Source organism: Pan troglodytes, chromosome 2, assembly GCF_028858775.2.
Source record: "Pan troglodytes isolate AG18354 chromosome 2, NHGRI_mPanTro3-v2.0_pri, whole genome shotgun sequence".
In the NCBI taxonomy this organism is placed as follows: domain Eukaryota; kingdom Metazoa; phylum Chordata; class Mammalia; order Primates; family Hominidae; genus Pan; species Pan troglodytes.
In genome coordinates, this window is record NC_086015.1 from 17,340,044 (window position 1) to 17,356,417 (window position 16,374).

General features: G+C 53.6%; 1 protein-coding gene across 3 annotated transcripts in view; it reads right to left on the bottom strand.

Moving 5' to 3' along the window:
* NUP210 (nucleoporin 210) overlaps positions 1–16,374 on the bottom strand; it is a 103,844-nt gene that overhangs the window by 20,541 nt on the left and 66,929 nt on the right. For all 3 annotated transcript variants that reach the window (XR_010155497.1, XM_016940516.4, XM_003309631.7), the window contains exons 19-27: positions 15,323–15,427; positions 15,122–15,223; positions 6,423–6,551; positions 5,244–5,371; positions 4,996–5,131; positions 3,484–3,546; positions 3,102–3,281; positions 1,084–1,164; positions 35–166 (exon numbers count right to left, since the gene is read on the bottom strand). Coding sequence is in view for 2 of the 3 variants with exons in the window: in XM_016940516.4 (XP_016796005.3) it covers positions 35–166; positions 1,084–1,164; positions 3,102–3,281; positions 3,484–3,546; positions 4,996–5,131; positions 5,244–5,371; positions 6,423–6,551; positions 15,122–15,223; positions 15,323–15,427 (1,056 nt within the window). In the remaining variant the exon portion in view is untranslated. The remainder of the gene's footprint in view (positions 1–34; positions 167–1,083; positions 1,165–3,101; positions 3,282–3,483; positions 3,547–4,995; positions 5,132–5,243; positions 5,372–6,422; positions 6,552–15,121; positions 15,224–15,322; positions 15,428–16,374) is intronic.

Consider the following 16,374-nt stretch of genomic DNA (forward strand, 5'->3'; position numbering starts at 1 on the left):
TGGGAGGTGAGCTCTGGAGGGGGTGGTTACCTACCTCGTGGTGCCGCCCTCGGAGGTCTAGGACGTCCCGCTTGGTGACAGACCAGTGGAAGGTCAGGCCTGGCACGGCATTGCCAAAGGAGAAAGGGTTCTGGTGGTTGGTGATGCCGGTGACATAGATGGGCATCTGCAGGGGAGAAGTCAGGCCCAGTGAGCAGTAGCTCCCAGCACTGGGAATGCCCCCAGAAGCTTTGCTGCCTCCTTCAAGCAGTGGGAGATGAACCCAATTCCTCCCCAACTAGAGAAGAGCATGGCACAGGTTTGGGAATTTTGATGAAATATCAAACGAGCAAACCAGAGGTGGGACTGTTTTCCCCACACTGTCCCTCCCCTGCAGCAGGCTGCGCCTCTCCATGGCCAAGAGACTCATTTCCGGAAGGAGTCCCTGGAGCTCTAGGAGGCCATGGGTCCCCCAGCAGCACAGCTCGTGCTGCCCCACAGTGCTGGTTCCTCCGGGCCCCTCTCTCCTAATCTAGCTGGGGTCCCTGCTCACAGGGCATGTGTGGGTGGGGTCCCTGGCTCCTTTAGTCTCTATTTGCTGTGTCGGCTTGAGGGCACAGGTGGAGGCAAGACGGCAAAAGGCCACAGCAGGTGTTGTGCCAGGCTGCCCAGTCCACTCCCAGTGCTGCCACTTCCTAGCTGTGTGGCCCTGGGCACGGGTCTTAAGCTTTCTGTGTGTTCATTTGCTCATCTGCGACACGAAGATGGTTCTGACACCAGCCTCCCAGGGCTGCTATGAACACCAAATGGATTAATGTCCAAGACAGCACGGAGTCGAGTAAGTGCCACAGTCACTGTGCTCCTGTTAGGCACCTGGTGCTATTCCAGATGTGGGAAGGTGACAGGCCAGCAGGAAGCAGGCCTTCATCAGTGGCTACCAGAGAGCAATGGAGGGTGTCTCCCTGGGTGGGGACAGGTGGGAAGCAGGCCCTAGATACCCGGGCCAGGCAGATGGAGGAGGTGGAGAAGCACTCTAACTTGAGGACAGGGTTCCAGCAGTGGCTCTTCGGGAACCAGGATTCAGAGCCCAGGAGGTCCCCTCACCTGGGTGCCCGTCCTCATCCGCATGATGGGGGCACGGATCCTCACGGCCCGTAGCAGCAGCACCTCCACCTGCACGAGGTCCTGGGGAAACAGGGTGGCACTTAGGTGTGGGGATGCAGTGCTGGCCAGGGATGTTTCAGGAAGGGACCCCTCAAGGGAAGCAGGCTGCAGCTCAGAGTCTGTGGCGAGAAGGCCCCTCAGGATGACCAGCACCGTGCTCCTCTGCCGAGGGAGGCCTGGCTTTGTGAGTGGCTCATCCCTCATGGGCCAGCCACTGCCTCTCCCAAGGCCCCGCAGGTCCCAACCCAGTCCCCTGAGGCTGCTGCCCTATCTGATCCAGCTGTTCCAGGTCAGCACTGCAGACTTGGGGCCGGGGACTGGTACCTGCTGTTCCTTAGGCCTGGCTGCCCTCAAGCAAAAGGTCTCCAGGCCCTCCCAACCCCAAATCCAGCCTGCCTGTCTCTGACTGAGCAGGGTACAGGGACGAATGCAGGAGCCCTGTAGAGTCTGATCAGAACTTATAACCTCCTTCATTCTGAACTCCACACTCCTATTAATCTGGCCAAAGACTAACTCTCCTGGCTTCTTCCTAGTGCTGCTGAGTCATGCTGAACTGAGGCTATTAAAACCCTTAGACTCTCTGACGTGCTCATGCTGAGCCCATCTTGAGGCTCATGACTTGGGCTAATGCCTGGCACACAGTAAGTCCTTGATAAGCACCCATTCCCCTCCTTTCACTCATCTTTCTGCTCAGTCTCCTCTTGCTAGTCCTGGCCCACCCCACGGCCTTGGGGTGCTGGTTGTGTGATCTGGATTGGACAGATGGAACTGGAAGCATCTGACCAGAATCACATTCCAGGCATGGACAAGGGGCCGCAGGTGAAACCCCTGCCTGCCTGGGCTCAGAACATGCCTTTCAGATAGGGCTCGTGGTGCAGCCCCTCCACCTGCCAAGGACCACCAGGGCCTTTCCCCAGCAACTCCCCAACCTGCCAGATGGGGGACCTAGAAGGGAGGGTGCCCAGCAAGGTTAGACCACAAAGACAAGGAATACGCAGGGCCCTGTGCCCCTCTTGCTGAATTTCTAGCCAGCTGCCCTTTACCTACGCCCTCAGGAGAAAAATCAGCCAGCTCCTGAGGCTGCACTCCTTTTTAGAGAAAAAAAAAAAAACACAGAGTCTCCTGTGGTCCGGAATGTCACGCTCCAGGAAGCCCATCTGAACCCTACCCCATCCCCAGGACAGGTTTTTACATCCCCAAGGCTTCCTCTTTGTCTTCATAATTGACACACACTGGGAAAAGGAGTAAATCAATGAACTCAATGACGGATCAAAGTCAGCCTCCGAGAACAAGCACTTCCCTGCACCCTCTCTAGGGCGGTGCACTTGCCAGCTTCTGGGGTGCTGTGTTTATAGGTTCTGAACTCAGGACTGCACGGACTGCTTCCAGGGGACCTAGTTCTCATGAGGAATGGTATGACTGACTCTGAAACAGGTTTCTGTCCACAGTTGCATTACACATCACAGAAGGCTCTTCTTACAGACCAGGTTTCTGGCACAGCTGTGAGTGGAACCCCAAAGCAGCCTTCCGAGATGCTTCTGCAAGTCACTGCTGGCGAAGGAGGTCAGGGAGAATGCAAAGGCCCTGATTTTAGCCCTGAACCTTGAGAGGATTCAAGGAGATGAAGGCAAAGTGCTCAGAGCAGCGTCTGCCTTCACCATGATTGCCATCATCCTCCACTGGAAGGGCCCTTTGGGGCCGGGGGTTGCTGAACACCCTGTCCCGTAAGGAGCAGCTGGAAGGACTGGGAGACTCAGCCTGAAGAACAACCAATGGGGGTCTGGGTGCTCCCATATTGGCAGGGCTGTCCTGCACCAGGGCCCCTGCAGGGACTGCAGACCCAGGGGGCAGAAGCAGCACCCTTGGAGAGGGGTGGTCCTCAGAGGTAGAACTCAAACACAGTAAAGAGGCTTCTGTCCCAGGCACAGCTGCCCAGTCTCCAATAGCACGCCTGTTACCTGAGAGATGATGACCACCTTGCCGGTCTCTGCATCCACTGCCTGCACGAGCCCAGACACAGTGCCGTTCCCGACGGCGAGGCCCTGTACCAGCCCAGCAGCGCTCACCAGCGCAACGCTCTCATTGCTGATGGAGAAAAGGATGTTGGACTGAGGCTGGGGGCCGCCCTCGGAGGTGACCTGAGCGGGGAGGAAACAGCGGTGTGTCAGTGCCCGTCATGCCAGGCAGCCCGCACCTCCCACTCAGAGAGCCAGGGCCCCAGTGCAGGCAGCTTCTGCCTTCTTCTCCCAGTCACTGCAGGCAGGGCCAGAGGCGGCGTGCCTGGAACCGGGTGGTGGCCTGCACTGGGGCTGGAGCAGGACGTGGCCTCTTGGCTCTCACCTGCATCGTGGCCCCGATAAGCAGTGTCACCTTCCTGGGCATCAGCCTGAACGGGGGAAAGACCTGTTGGGAGACACAGGAGAGAAAGGACTACTGTGCCCCAAGCCCATGGCGCCAAGCATAACTCACACACTACATGTTTCGTGAGAGGAAAACCTGGGACATGGACATCACTCCTCTCTGAGCAGTGACCAGAGGGCCCAGGGTCCTGGGCCAATGCTGGGGGCTGTCTCCCAGCCACTGGCCGAGGCTCCCTGGTTCTCTGGGGTGTGTTCTTCTGTTTGTGACTGTGTTTCACTTTCCCTAGATGTTAAAACCCAAAAGCTGGGCCGTCCCCTTGGAGGGATGGCTTTTATGCAGTTGAGCCATCCCCTTAGAGCAGCGGTTCTCAGTGTGTGGTCACTAAGCAGCAATGTCAGCAGCGCCTGGGGACACATTAGCAATGTACAGCCCCAGCCACCTGGCCTGTGGAGCCAGAGGTGGCCCCACAGGACAGCCCTGCCGATATGGGAGCACCCAGACCCCCAGAGGTTGCTCTTCTAGCACACCCTCTGGATTAGCCTGGGAGGAGACCAGGGACGTTGGTGCCACTCTGTGCAGCAGGTGAAGCCCCCACCTGCTCCTGCTGAAACCCCTACAAGAGCCTGCCTGGCAAGAGTAGGTGAGTGAATGCAGGAGGTGGCCAGGGTGCTACTTGTGTGGGAGTATCGGTCTCTGCAGCTGTGCTATTGATGGGCAGAAACAAATTTCTCATCACCAGAAGAAAGGTGCACCTCCATCTAGAGACACAGATGGCACCCACCTGCTTCAGATCACAGATTAATGACGCTCACCAGCCGCCGAGTGGCCCAGATGCAGGGTGGATGCTGGCAGGGCTGGTTTAATGCTGCTGCTGTGAATAGACTTAAAACGATGCCTGGGCCACAACTGCCGTGGCCTGTGGCTGCAGTGGGGCTCCTGTCATAACCTAATGCCCCGAGACAGCCCCATACCACACACTGAGCTGGTGCGGGGACCTCAAAGCTCCCTTCATCCAGGAATCACCTACTTCAGGAGTTCCCTTTATGATACCTCTGCTCACGCAGCCCCTGTGACAGGTGCCCACTGCCCTCGAAGTGCCTGTTCTAAGGCTCAGGACCAATGGTTAAGGAGTTCTTCTACACATGAGTCAGCATCTGTCTAAGCTTCCACCCAGTCAGTGCTTTCTGGGAATGGTCCTGGTGTGTCCCCTTGCCATGTGACCAGGCACACCCCTTCTCTGAGCCACACAATCCCCCATGTCACAGAGGAAAAGTCAAGTCACTTGGCCCCCTCCCTCTGGTTCTGCCAGTCTAACTTTGCTGCCTCCCAGATCCCTAGAGCTAGTAACAGCTGCCTTTTGATGAGAGGACATTGTGGGACACAGATTTTTATATGGCTTCTCTACAGTAGCTTCCTGGACTGTACTATAAAGACACTCCCAACCCCCAGCACTGGGCTGATCCCACATGGTGTGGGAAGAACCCATCTTACTTCAATCTGTTGTGGGGCTGAGTTGATTCTCTGTCCGGCTTTATTGGTCACACTTGCAGTTAGACTGGTCTGGCCGATGGCCACACCGCGGATAAGGAATGTGATGGTGTAGTTGTCAAGGGCTTCATCAAGGGCCCTGAAACAGAGGGAAGGGCTGGGACTTCTCCAAGACCACCCCATGGGAAAGGCTGCAGCTGGGGTTAGCACTGTCTCTGAGGTGCCCTCCTCTGACCCCTAGGAGAACTCACACCAGTGTAATGATCGGGGAGGCTGCTCGGAGCTTCAGGTCCATGAAGGGGAAGTATTGGGCCAGGAAGGGCTTCTTGTGCAAGTCCAGCACGCGGACGTATGCCTTCACTGTCTTCCCAATCTCCACCTGCATCATGGGGACAGAGGTTCAGGGGCAGCCTCCAAAAGACCAATCCTACCATCTATGGTGCCCCATGACTTTCTGAGATAGCATCACCAACCTCAACCCACAGACCTGGGAATCAGGAGAGTCACCCAGGTTGACTTCTGGACTATCAGCCAGTCAGCAAATGAAAATCGATGAGGGGGAGCTTGGGGATACTTAGAGGCATAAATTCCACATTCTACTCTTAAGTAACTAATACACTAATTAGGGAGATGAGACATCACTTAGAACAGCAGCATCCAGTAGGAGCTCAATAAATGCTCACTGACTGAACAGCTCACACCTGGCAGTGTATAATACAGTAAGAACTTTAGGAAATGAGAATCAGAAATACACAGCGAAGAAACAGATGATTAGCAAACAGCAGTGGAAATGACATTATAGGAGGAGTATGTGAGGCTGGGTACAGCATATTAGCTTCTTAAGGAGCCTAAGCCGCATGAACACTCCCCTTTTAATTACCAGCCCTTCTATCCACTGAGGAACCTGACTGCAACCCTCTGGAAGCCCAGCTTCAGTCACCTCAGATATCTGGAGTAATAAAAATTCTGTATCAGTGTAAAAGATAAACCGAGATCTATTCCTTGTCTCTTTTTGCAATGGCGCTTGGCATGGGTGAGTTGTACTCATTTGCCACTGACACCCCAGAGAACCCAAAACCTATATTCTGGGAAGAAAATACATGCTCAGCAGGGCATGTGCCTCGTTGGTTAATAACCTACACCAGCCAGAAGACATGAATTCCCAGGTCATGGCTAATTTAGAGATAGCAGGATTTACTGCCAAGCCTCATGGGTATGTCATCTGGGATGAAGAAGTCCCTTACTGAAGGGACTCTGGATCCTCCACTTGGAGCAAAGGAGATGGGAGACAGCTCTGCAAGCTCACAGGGGAAGGGATGCAGACCACAGGAGCAAAAGCAAAGGCCATGCGGAACATTCCTCCCACAGTCCCCTCGCTCCCAGTTCCTGCAGGTCAGCCGAGGGTGCCCCGTCATGAAGCTTCCACTGACCTTGTCAACCACACGGATGTACAGCTCCTGAATGTCCGACACGTAAACGATAGCCTTGGCTGGGGCCGGGAAGACGAGGCACAAGTCATGGATCATGATGGTGGATGAGCCCGGGAGCAAAGGGTGCACCTGCAAGGTTGGGGCGGAGGTGGAGGGGTGGGTGGTGGGTTATGCAGCTGCAGGGCCCCCCTCTGCTCAGGTTCGTGAGCAGTGCCTCGCCCTCAGCACCAGCCTATCACCTCATGGGATGCCAGTGGCAGAGCCCGCCAGGCCAGCACTGGGAAGCAGTGGACAAGGGAAATCCTACCCCAAGTAGTGCCCTGCCCACCTCTCGTCATGAGCCCCACTGCTGGCCAGGAGATGGGCTTGGGATATAACACATTAGTGCCAGGCTGGATCTCACAGAGCATTGATCTCCACTTGCACATTTTACAAAGAGAAGAAAATGGAAGCTGCTCCAAGGGGGCCAGTCAGCAGCCTTGGGACGTGCACCAACTTGAGGGCAGAGTGAGGATGCAGTCCCAGGATGCCACATCCTGAGCTGGCCACCTGCTGCTGCAGCCCTGGTGCTAGAGAAGCACCCCATGGGGTCTTCTGTGAAACCGCAAGTCAGGGGCTGGCAGAAAACGAGGCAGATGCTTTCCCACGGCAGCTTGCACAGGAAGTCCCAATCTGACTGATGGAACCACAGAGCCTGGGAGTGACCCGCAAGGCCACCCCAGTGTGAGCTATGTGCATCTCACTCATCTTTGTGTCTCATCACATCCCTAGCTCTGTGTGAAGCAGTGACTGCCAAGGTGTTGTGAGTGAATGAACAAATCAGAGCTAGTTTTTTCCAGCCTTTTCACTGCCAGAGACCCTTTTAACATTTGTTTATTTTATTTATTATTTTTAGAGACAGGGTCTCACTCTTTCCCCAAGGCTGGAGTGCAGTGACGGGATCACAGCTCACTACAACCTCAAATTCCTGGGCTCAAGGCAAGAGCCCACCTTTTAACCCTTTTCTCTCTACCCACTTTTAGGGATTCTACCTTTAAGACTCTCTCCCCTAAGAAAGTGCATCACAATCACCCTTTCATGCTGCAGAAGATGGGCATTCACACAAGTAACATGTCTGTTTATGATGGAATTCACACAGCTTGTCTTACTGCTTAGGCGCATATTTCACTCAGGTGGTCTTGGAGCTGGGCAAGTAGGGACAGGTCATGAGGCGAGTCCAGCAGGCTGCCCCACTCCTCTATCTGGGCCTGGCTTTGTTGCTTGCTCTTTGTGGTCTCATATTCATGGGGTGGGGAGCAAGAGGTTTTAAAGTAAGCACTTCAGGGTTTGCAAAGCTAGAGTTTCAATATCAAGAAGCTATAAAAAAATAAAAAATAAAAATAAATAAAATAAAAATAAAGTTTCTGACCCAAAGGTGACAACCAAATAGGATCATATCACACCCAACATCAACCCCTCAACAGCTGCCCAGTGCTCTGAGAATGAGCTCAAAGCCTTAGCACGCCCTGTAAAGCCTGGTATGGCCTGACCCCTGCCTCCGCTCCAGATTCCATGCACATCACCCTCCCCCACTACACTTACGCTCCAGCCACGCAGGCCTTCTCTCCCACTCATACAGACAGCTTGCTGCTGCCTGCCTCCGGGCCTCGCAGCCCACCTTAAAGACCTGGACTCTTTCCCCAGTCTCCACCTGCTGGCTCCAAGTCATCCTTCAGGCCCAGGTCCAGCGTCCTTCCTCAGAACAGTCTTCCCTCATCCACGTCAGCTCCTCCAGCACCTCTTCTCCCCTCTTCCGGGGGCTGGGCCTACCGGGTGCCATCAGTGTTGATGGGACCCTCAGTGCACTTGGCCTTCCCCTCCAGGCTGTCCCTAGCACTCACATGCCCTCGGGACTCAGCCCAGCATCTGATACAGCCTAGCCTCCTACGAGCACATCTTGATTGGATGAAGATCCAGGGCCGCTGCTCTGAGTAATTCTGGATAAGGTCATGGAACCTGGTGCTCCAGCCTGCTCAGCTTTACAGAGTAAAACCAGCTTTGTTAAGACTTGGAAATTCTGAAAATCACCTGCAACCCCCATGGACCTTCACTTATTTGGAAAGTGCTGATTCTGGTCCAACCACTTCAAAGTGCAAATGAGTTAACTGAGGCCCAGATGATGGGACAGGGATATGGCTTTGAAAAGGCAGAGCTGGGGATAGAACCAAATACCCTAACTCCCAATTTAGGCTCCTCCCCCGACTCTCCACTTCCCAGGGGAATGGGGCTGGAAGCCTCCTGCAGCCAGAACGGAACTGCGGGGCTGGGGAGGAGGGAGAGTGGACAAAAGCAAAGGCCTAGCTGAGAAGAGCCCAAGCCCACAGCTGGCTGGGGGCACGGAGGATCAACGAGCTGGCCCGAGCTGCACACACCACCCGTGTAATGATGGGTACATCAATACAGACAAAGCATGCCTCGGTTATTCCACACAATGACTTACAGTAGATGAATAAAGATCCCGGAGTGGACGTCACACTTATACTACAAAACAATAGCTTTGTGACTGGAGCCATTGCCACATGAGCCTGGTGTCAAGTATGGGCTGAGGAGCAGGGTCCAGGAGCCACCAGGTTTCTGGTTTTGCTGGGGCTGATTGACCCCAGGTTATTACATTTCTCTCAAAGAAAACTCATTGAAAAATTACAGAGAGTAATGACAGGTTTCTTTGAGAACCCAATTTAAGGCTCCAACCTGAAACTCCTACTGTAGTTACTGCTGTCAGGAGGGGGCAGGTCCTTCACAATGTGAAGAAATTCCATAGTGCACCGACTGCGGAGCCCCACGCAGGGCAACACAGGGCAATGCAGGGAAGGGCTTTTTCTCTCTTTTTTTCTCCTTTAAAAGAACCATCTTGCACATTTTAAACAAAGACATAAAATGGCAGTGGGGAAATCAATTGCTCTTCCACTCGATTTCCCAGGGGATGGGCATCCAGCTACCACCTCTGGAGCCCTCGAAGCGTGGCCTGCCCCTCAGGCTGGTGCACAGCAGCTAAATGCACCCCACAGCGATGCTGTAAGGGGGTGCCCCCCAGGCCACTCTGGAGGCTTGGGTAATGGAGGGCACTTGGCCGCTAGCTGGTGGCAGAGTGAGACCCTGCACCCACTCCTAACTACACTGTGCATGCAGCTCACACCACACAGCTTCTCTGTGCGTTCTGGACACACCTGCTTCCTGATTGACACATGGGAGAATGTTTGCGAGGGGAAAGAGGTAGTGGTGACCCATGCCCAGGATGAATTTTAATTTCTGAGTGTGAAGGTGCCACCTGAGAACATTGGGAAACACTGAGCCAAGAGGAAAGTTCTGTCAAGTCAGAGATGACAAATGTGTCATTGCTCATTAAGACGCTGAGTGCAGCCAGAGGCAGCTCTGCGCATGTGGGGGCTGAAACTGTCAAATACCTTGGAGCTTGCCAGGCCCCAAGGCTCTGCCCACATCATCTCTATCCCCGCTTCCTGGAGCCCTGATCACATTTCAGATTTGTCCCAACAGGTGGCGACTGCAGGGGATAAGGGACCTTGCAGCTATTTTTGAACATCACTGGAGCCATCGGCTTCCATTTCCTGCAGGCTGCTTGTCAACGTCACGTGATGGGCCAGGAAGTGCCAAGCGAGTGTGCCCCTGATTACCCGCCCTCAAGGCAAGCAGGGAAGGACCTAAGCTCACATGAAAATCACAGGCATTGAGTGGGGCCCTGGCCTGGGTGCTGGATGAAACTTCACACAGGGACCCGGCCAGCCCTGTGACCTTCCCAAGGGCGAGGACTGGGGACATGCACCACTGTCCACAGATCAGTCTCAGGGAAAAGGTGGATGCACCTGACTTCAGGCCCTGCAATTGCCACCCACTCCCCACTCATCCTGGACACATGTCCTCACCTGAACAATGGCCCCATGACGGGCTGCACCTCACAGGACCCAGGAGATGGAGAGAAGCAGCCGCAGCTCATAGGACCCAGGAGATGGAGAGACACAGCTGCGGCTCACAGGAGCTGGGCCCCCCGGCTTCATTCCCTCCTGAATCCGCAGTGCTTAACACAGCACCTGGCACACGATAAGCACTCCAGCGTCTCTGAGTGCACAAGTTAATGGGAAATGTAAAGTGCCCAGCAGGCTCCTTCCCCTGCTCTGGTCATCTCATGGGTTCCGCCTGGAGGACTTGATTGAAATGTAAAGAATCGTTGAAAAGAAGGAAAACTTAGGCTTAAATCGGATAAACACTCCTATGTGCAAACCAGCCGAAAACAAAATAAAGGCCCTTACAGAGCGTTCTGGGGATGTGTGAGCAAAATTCATCACGGCCCTGCACAGTCCATGTCCACTGTGTGGGGATAAAAACCCCCACAGGACCCCTGCTGCATGAGCCCCAGAGAGCCCCCCAGAGACACTCCAAAGCCACACATGCCTGCAAGCCATCCTTGCGTGCTGAATATGTATCAACAGGAAGGAAAGAAACCCTTTCTGTGAGCTAACTGGGGAGCGCGGGGGCTTGTCTATCTCTGTGCTGCTGCTCAGCAGCTGGAAAAAGCCACAGCCACGAGTAGACATCCCTCAGAAACAGTCGCCTGCAACTGTTTCTGAAGCAACCAGGACTTGCTGCTGACGTCAATACTCCCTGGAAAATTCCTCCTGCAGGCTTCAGAAGAGACCAGAGGAACCAGGGCCTGATTGGAGTTGCGAGAGTCTTTGGCACAAGCCTGAATTGAAGGGAGGTGAAGACCCCAGTGGGCAGGGCGCCTCCATGGAAGGAAACTTCTGGACCAGAGCAGTTCGCAGGGCCTGTGGCACGGGCTGCTGCTTGCCATAGGGGAGACTCGTCCCGGGTCCTGCCTGCAATGGGCACTCTGTGTCACTCAACCAGGCCAGCGGCCATTCCACAATTCAGAAAGAGAGTGCCAGAGCTCCCCTGTGGCCACCTGTAAAACAGAACTGCAGAGGCACTCCTAGAATTGCAGCATTTTAGGATTCAAGAGGGGTTTAAAGGTCTCCTGGGGAAACTTGACTCCCATGCTGGAATCCCACCTTGAGTCTTTCAGACAAGTGTCCCAGCTTCTGCTCAAATGCCTCCAGAGACAGGGAGCTCACTACCTACAGCGGCAGCCTAGTCCATCACCGACCTCTAGGAACTCTTGTTCTTGGAGAAAAGGTCTCCCTCTGGTCACAAGTCCACCCTCAGAGCTTGCACAGAATGACAGGTGCAAGGTAAATGTGAATGAGAGGGTGCCTCGGTTTCACTAGCACTGTACACATTTTTCCCTAACTTGGAACTCCCCTCTTCTTGGTAATGGGGAAGTTTTTATTAATTTCCAAAAATAAACAAAACAAGGCATATGTCAAGCAGTCAGAATTAAGATGTGAGGTTCTCTTCACTCGTATGGCTGGAGGAAGAGCTGGGGAATTGTTCTTTCTTCTATAAGGGGATAAGAATGCTTAGGAGACACTGCTTGTGGTCTCAGGCTCCTCGCCTCCTCCAGTGTCCTCCAACCACAAGCATGTCCCCAGCTGCTGAGGGCGTCCTGCCATCCAAGGGTCTGCCTCTGAGAACAGGAACAGCGGGACTCCCTCCCCCTCCTCGAGGCACGGCGCTGAGAAAACATCCTCTTTGCAAGACAGCTGGAGACCAACATCAAACACTGAAGGAAGGTTTTCGAAAACACCCCAAACACCAAACAAAAAAACTGAATTAAAAAACTTATTAAACAGGGGGTGTTTCACACAAAAATAGAGATCTCTATTTTCTCTTGAAAATCAGAAGCTCTTGCCTCACAGGCCCACACCCCCACACATCAAAAAACAGCCGGAGGTGCCAGTTCTGCACGACAGTGTAAGGAGGCCACAGACTTCCCCATGAAACATACACACAGCCGTTTAAAATCTCTGGGATGATTCCAAGGGCAACAGCAAATGAAGAAGCGTTTATTGGAGAAAGCCTGCTGACATCTGGGAAGAACAAGGGCCTGTGGTGCGTGAAATAAGATGCCCGTCCTCCCTGACCTCCCACCCCAGTGAGCGGGGCTCCGCTCCAGACTGGTTCCTCCAAGATCCCAGGACTCCCTCACCCCCAGCTCTCGATCAGGGGATTCGTTTCCTAGGAGGGGCAGGATGTCAACTTTTCTTTTCTTACCATGCCCCCAGCTACAGCTTGCTGAGACTGAGTCCCCGGAAAGTGGGCTCGGAGGTGGGGGCTCTCATCTTCCACCCAGACCCCATTCGTGGGATGGAGGCTCTGCCTTGGGTGCGGCACCCGTGAGAATGCTGGGGCCCGGCTGCCCTTCCCTGGCTCATGGGGTGGGGTTCCCTGCTAAGAAAGACCAGCCAAGGAACACTGGAGCTGCTACCCCACTCACCAAGGGCCCAGCTCCTAACGTGCAGGTGTCACCAGAGAGAGATGCACCACTGTGCCCAGCACCATAGCTCTGGCTCAGAGAGTTTGCCTGGGAAAGCAGCTGGTGCACAGCAACTAAATGCACCCAGAAAACAGGTGTGAGTTGCTCCTGAAGGAACTGACTTCATGCTCAACAGAGCTCTGAGAAGTCCAAGCCTAAGCACACTCTCCAAAACACTGTAAGTTGTGCTGAAAGGCAACTGGGAGGCGACAGAGAGCCTGGGAGGTGTGGGCTACACTGGAGGCCGGCAAGTTTGCCAGAGACAAACGGAAAAAGAGAGAGGTAGGAAGAGCTCTCCTGGGGTCAGAACAAACCTTAAACATCTTCTAGGGAAAGGGTCCCTTCAAAGGATCCCGAATAGGATTGGACTGATTTGTGTAGGAATGTGTGCCCCAGGGAATTACTGAAGACAGTGGAGCAATCAGCCTCAATTAGTGGAGCTCAACAGTTGAGTGGTCAGTGAAAGACAGCCAAAAAAAGCCCTGCAAAGGCCACAGTCATCCCAGAGTGACAAAGGACATACCAAGGTGTTATCCCCTAAGAGCAATATCAGAGACTTCTTACTGGGGAAAAGTGTGTGTGTGTGGGTGCGTGTGTGTTCAGCAAAATAACACATCCTGTGTGTGTGTGTGTTCAGCAAAACGGCACAGCCTGTGTGTGTGTGTGTTCAGCAAAATAACACAGCCTGTGTGTTTGTGTGTGCGCGCGCGTGTGTTTTTGTGTCTTCAGCAAAATAACAAGGCCAGTCACTAAAGAAGTAAACAAGTAAATAATAACAAGCTCCAGCATGGGGATGGGGAATCAGTACCCAGAGTTTCTACAATACATTACCTGAAATGTCCAGTTTCCAACAATTATAGGACATGAAAAAACAAAACAAAACAGGAAAACATGACCCGTACTCCAGAAAAAAGGCAGATGACAGAAACTGTCTGTGAGGGCCACCAGAGATCAGATTCACCAGGCAAAGCCTTCCAACCAAACAACGATGAAGGGAGTAAAGGAAGATTTGATAACAATCTCATACCAAACAGCGAATATCAATAAAGAGGTAAAAGTTAGAAGAAAAAAAATAGAAATTCTTTTTTTTTTTTTTTTTTGAGATGGAGTCTCGCCCCATCGCCCAGGCTGGAGTGCAGTGGCGCGATCTGGGCTCACTGCAAGCTCCACCCGCTGGGTTCACGCCATCTCCTGCCTCAGCCTCCCGAGTAGCTGGGAATACAGGCGCCCGCCACTACGCCTGGCTATTTTTTTTTTGTATATTTAGTAGAGACGGGGTTTCACCGTGTTAGCCAGGATGGTCTCGATCTCCTGACCTCGTGATCAACCCGCCTCGGCCTCCCAAAGTGCTGGGATTACAGGCATGAGCCACTGCGCCCGGCCAGAAATTCTTAAGTTGAAAAGTATAATAGCTGAAATAAAAAATTCACTAGAAGCGCACAAGAGTAGATTTAAACTGGCAAAAGAAAGCATTAGCAAACTTGAAGACGGACTGCCAGCTTACATTAGCAACACGCAAAAACATAAAAACTTAAAATAACATAATAAAAGCAGAACATTAAATTATTCCATGCCATGAGCACAGCTAAAGTCAATGCTTGCAAGAGTAGGGAGAGGGTCAAGAGAGAAACACAGGAAAAATAGAGAAAGGTGAGACATCTTTTAAAAGCAATTTTCTTTATGGCTGTTACAGTGCTCCTTATGGAATAATATTTTAATCTTAAAGGATTGATTGAAAGGAAACCATTAGGTAACTAACAGTTTGTGGACAGGGAATACAAATCACAAAGGTTTCATGAGAATGACTAAAGTTGTAGAATGAATCAGAGAATCTAAAGACCTTGCTAATTATAGCTGATGTGATTAAGTGCCAGCTTTTTTTTTTTTTTTTTTTGGAGACAGGGTCTGGGTTTCTCACCCAGGTCTGTTGCCCAGGCTGGAGCATGACCACTGCTCAATGCACCCCTCCACCTCCTGGGCTCAAGCAATCCTCCTGCCTCAGGTTCTTGTGTAGCTGGGACCACAGGCCTGTGCTACCATGCCCAGCTAATTTTTGATTTTTCTTTTTTTTGTAGAGATGGGGGTCTCACTATATTGTCCAGGCTGGTCTTGAACTCCTGGGCTCAAGTGATCTTCCTGCCTCGACTTCCCAAAGTTCTGGGATTCCGAGTGTGAGTCAAGTGCTAGCTTTCAAAATGATCAATCAATTAACCACACAACAGCCCAGATAAGGAATGAAAACCAACAGTGGGGACCGATGGCCCAAGCTTACCATGGCGACACCCCTGGCCTCCTGGTAGGCCACCTTGACTACATCTGCGGTGCTGGTGTTGAGGAAGAAGTAACCTGAGCCTTCTCTGATGCGGAGCTCTGCCTGCAGGAGGCAGATGCAGGGAGGGTTGGGCCGCATGTGGGAGGGCGAGGAGTCCCCCCGTGGGTCTTGCCCAGGAAGGTGGCAGGGCAAGGACTGTACCTGGATGCCAGGGTGGTTGTAGATGGTCACCTCTTCTGGGCTCACCCTCACGTCCTCCACCAGGATGAGCTCTATGGAGGCCGACAGAGGCACCAGAGGGTCATGCTGAAGGACAAGGGCAAGGCCATTAGATCCAGGAGGACATGATTAGGCCGCCCCTCGGGAAGAACAGGCCCAAAGGCCCTAGGGCCTGGCCTTGCTCCTGGCCATAAGCCCCTGGTGCTCCTGAGCCCAGCAGAATGGCCACAGACCCTTTGAGGTCTCCCTTCAGCCTCCTGAGGTGGAATGAGTTGCTGGCTCCTCCACTCCAGACTGAGGAGAGGGTTGGCAGCAATCCAGCTTAGAAGACGCCACCCCAACCCACCAGGCCCCAGTGGTGGGCAACTCACACACACGCCCTGCCTTGCAGGACCTCACAGCAAAGGGTCAGCTTCAGAGCGTGTGGCCACTGGCCAGGCCAGGCATCGGGGGAGGGTCCCCTGGAAGTGTGGCCAAGGCTGGCTCAGGAGAGGACAATGACAGCCCTCATCCCCTAGGGTGGCACATGACCCACTGAGCTCTGCTTCCCACCATGTGTCACACAAAGGAGCCACCCAGATCTGAGGCCCCCAGGAGGTCACATGTTTGAGCACCTCCTCAGGGTCACAGGTGTGCCAGGCACTCAGGGTGCAGCAACTGCCTGCAGGGAGAGGTGACTCCAATGCACGGATGGAAGAGCAAGAGTGAGTCAATGACAGGAAGGTGTGCAGTGTGGGTGACAAGGACAAGGAAGGTGTCTGCAAGGGAGAGCAGCTCTCAGGGGAACACAGACTGCAAGGGGAGGAAGCATGAGTGACTCAGCTATGGGGGGTGGGGGGACATCAGGGCAGGGAGGAAGTGCAAAGTCATGGGGAGAACATGTCAGGGTGCTCAGGCATCAGGCAGGAGGCCGTGATGCCCCCCCACTCCCAATCAAGGGAATCCTGGTGCCAGTGAGGACTGAGCCATCAGGTACAGGCACAGGTGTGCCCCTTCAGTGACCCCCTCCCTCCAGGCCAGCCTCCCCAGTGCTG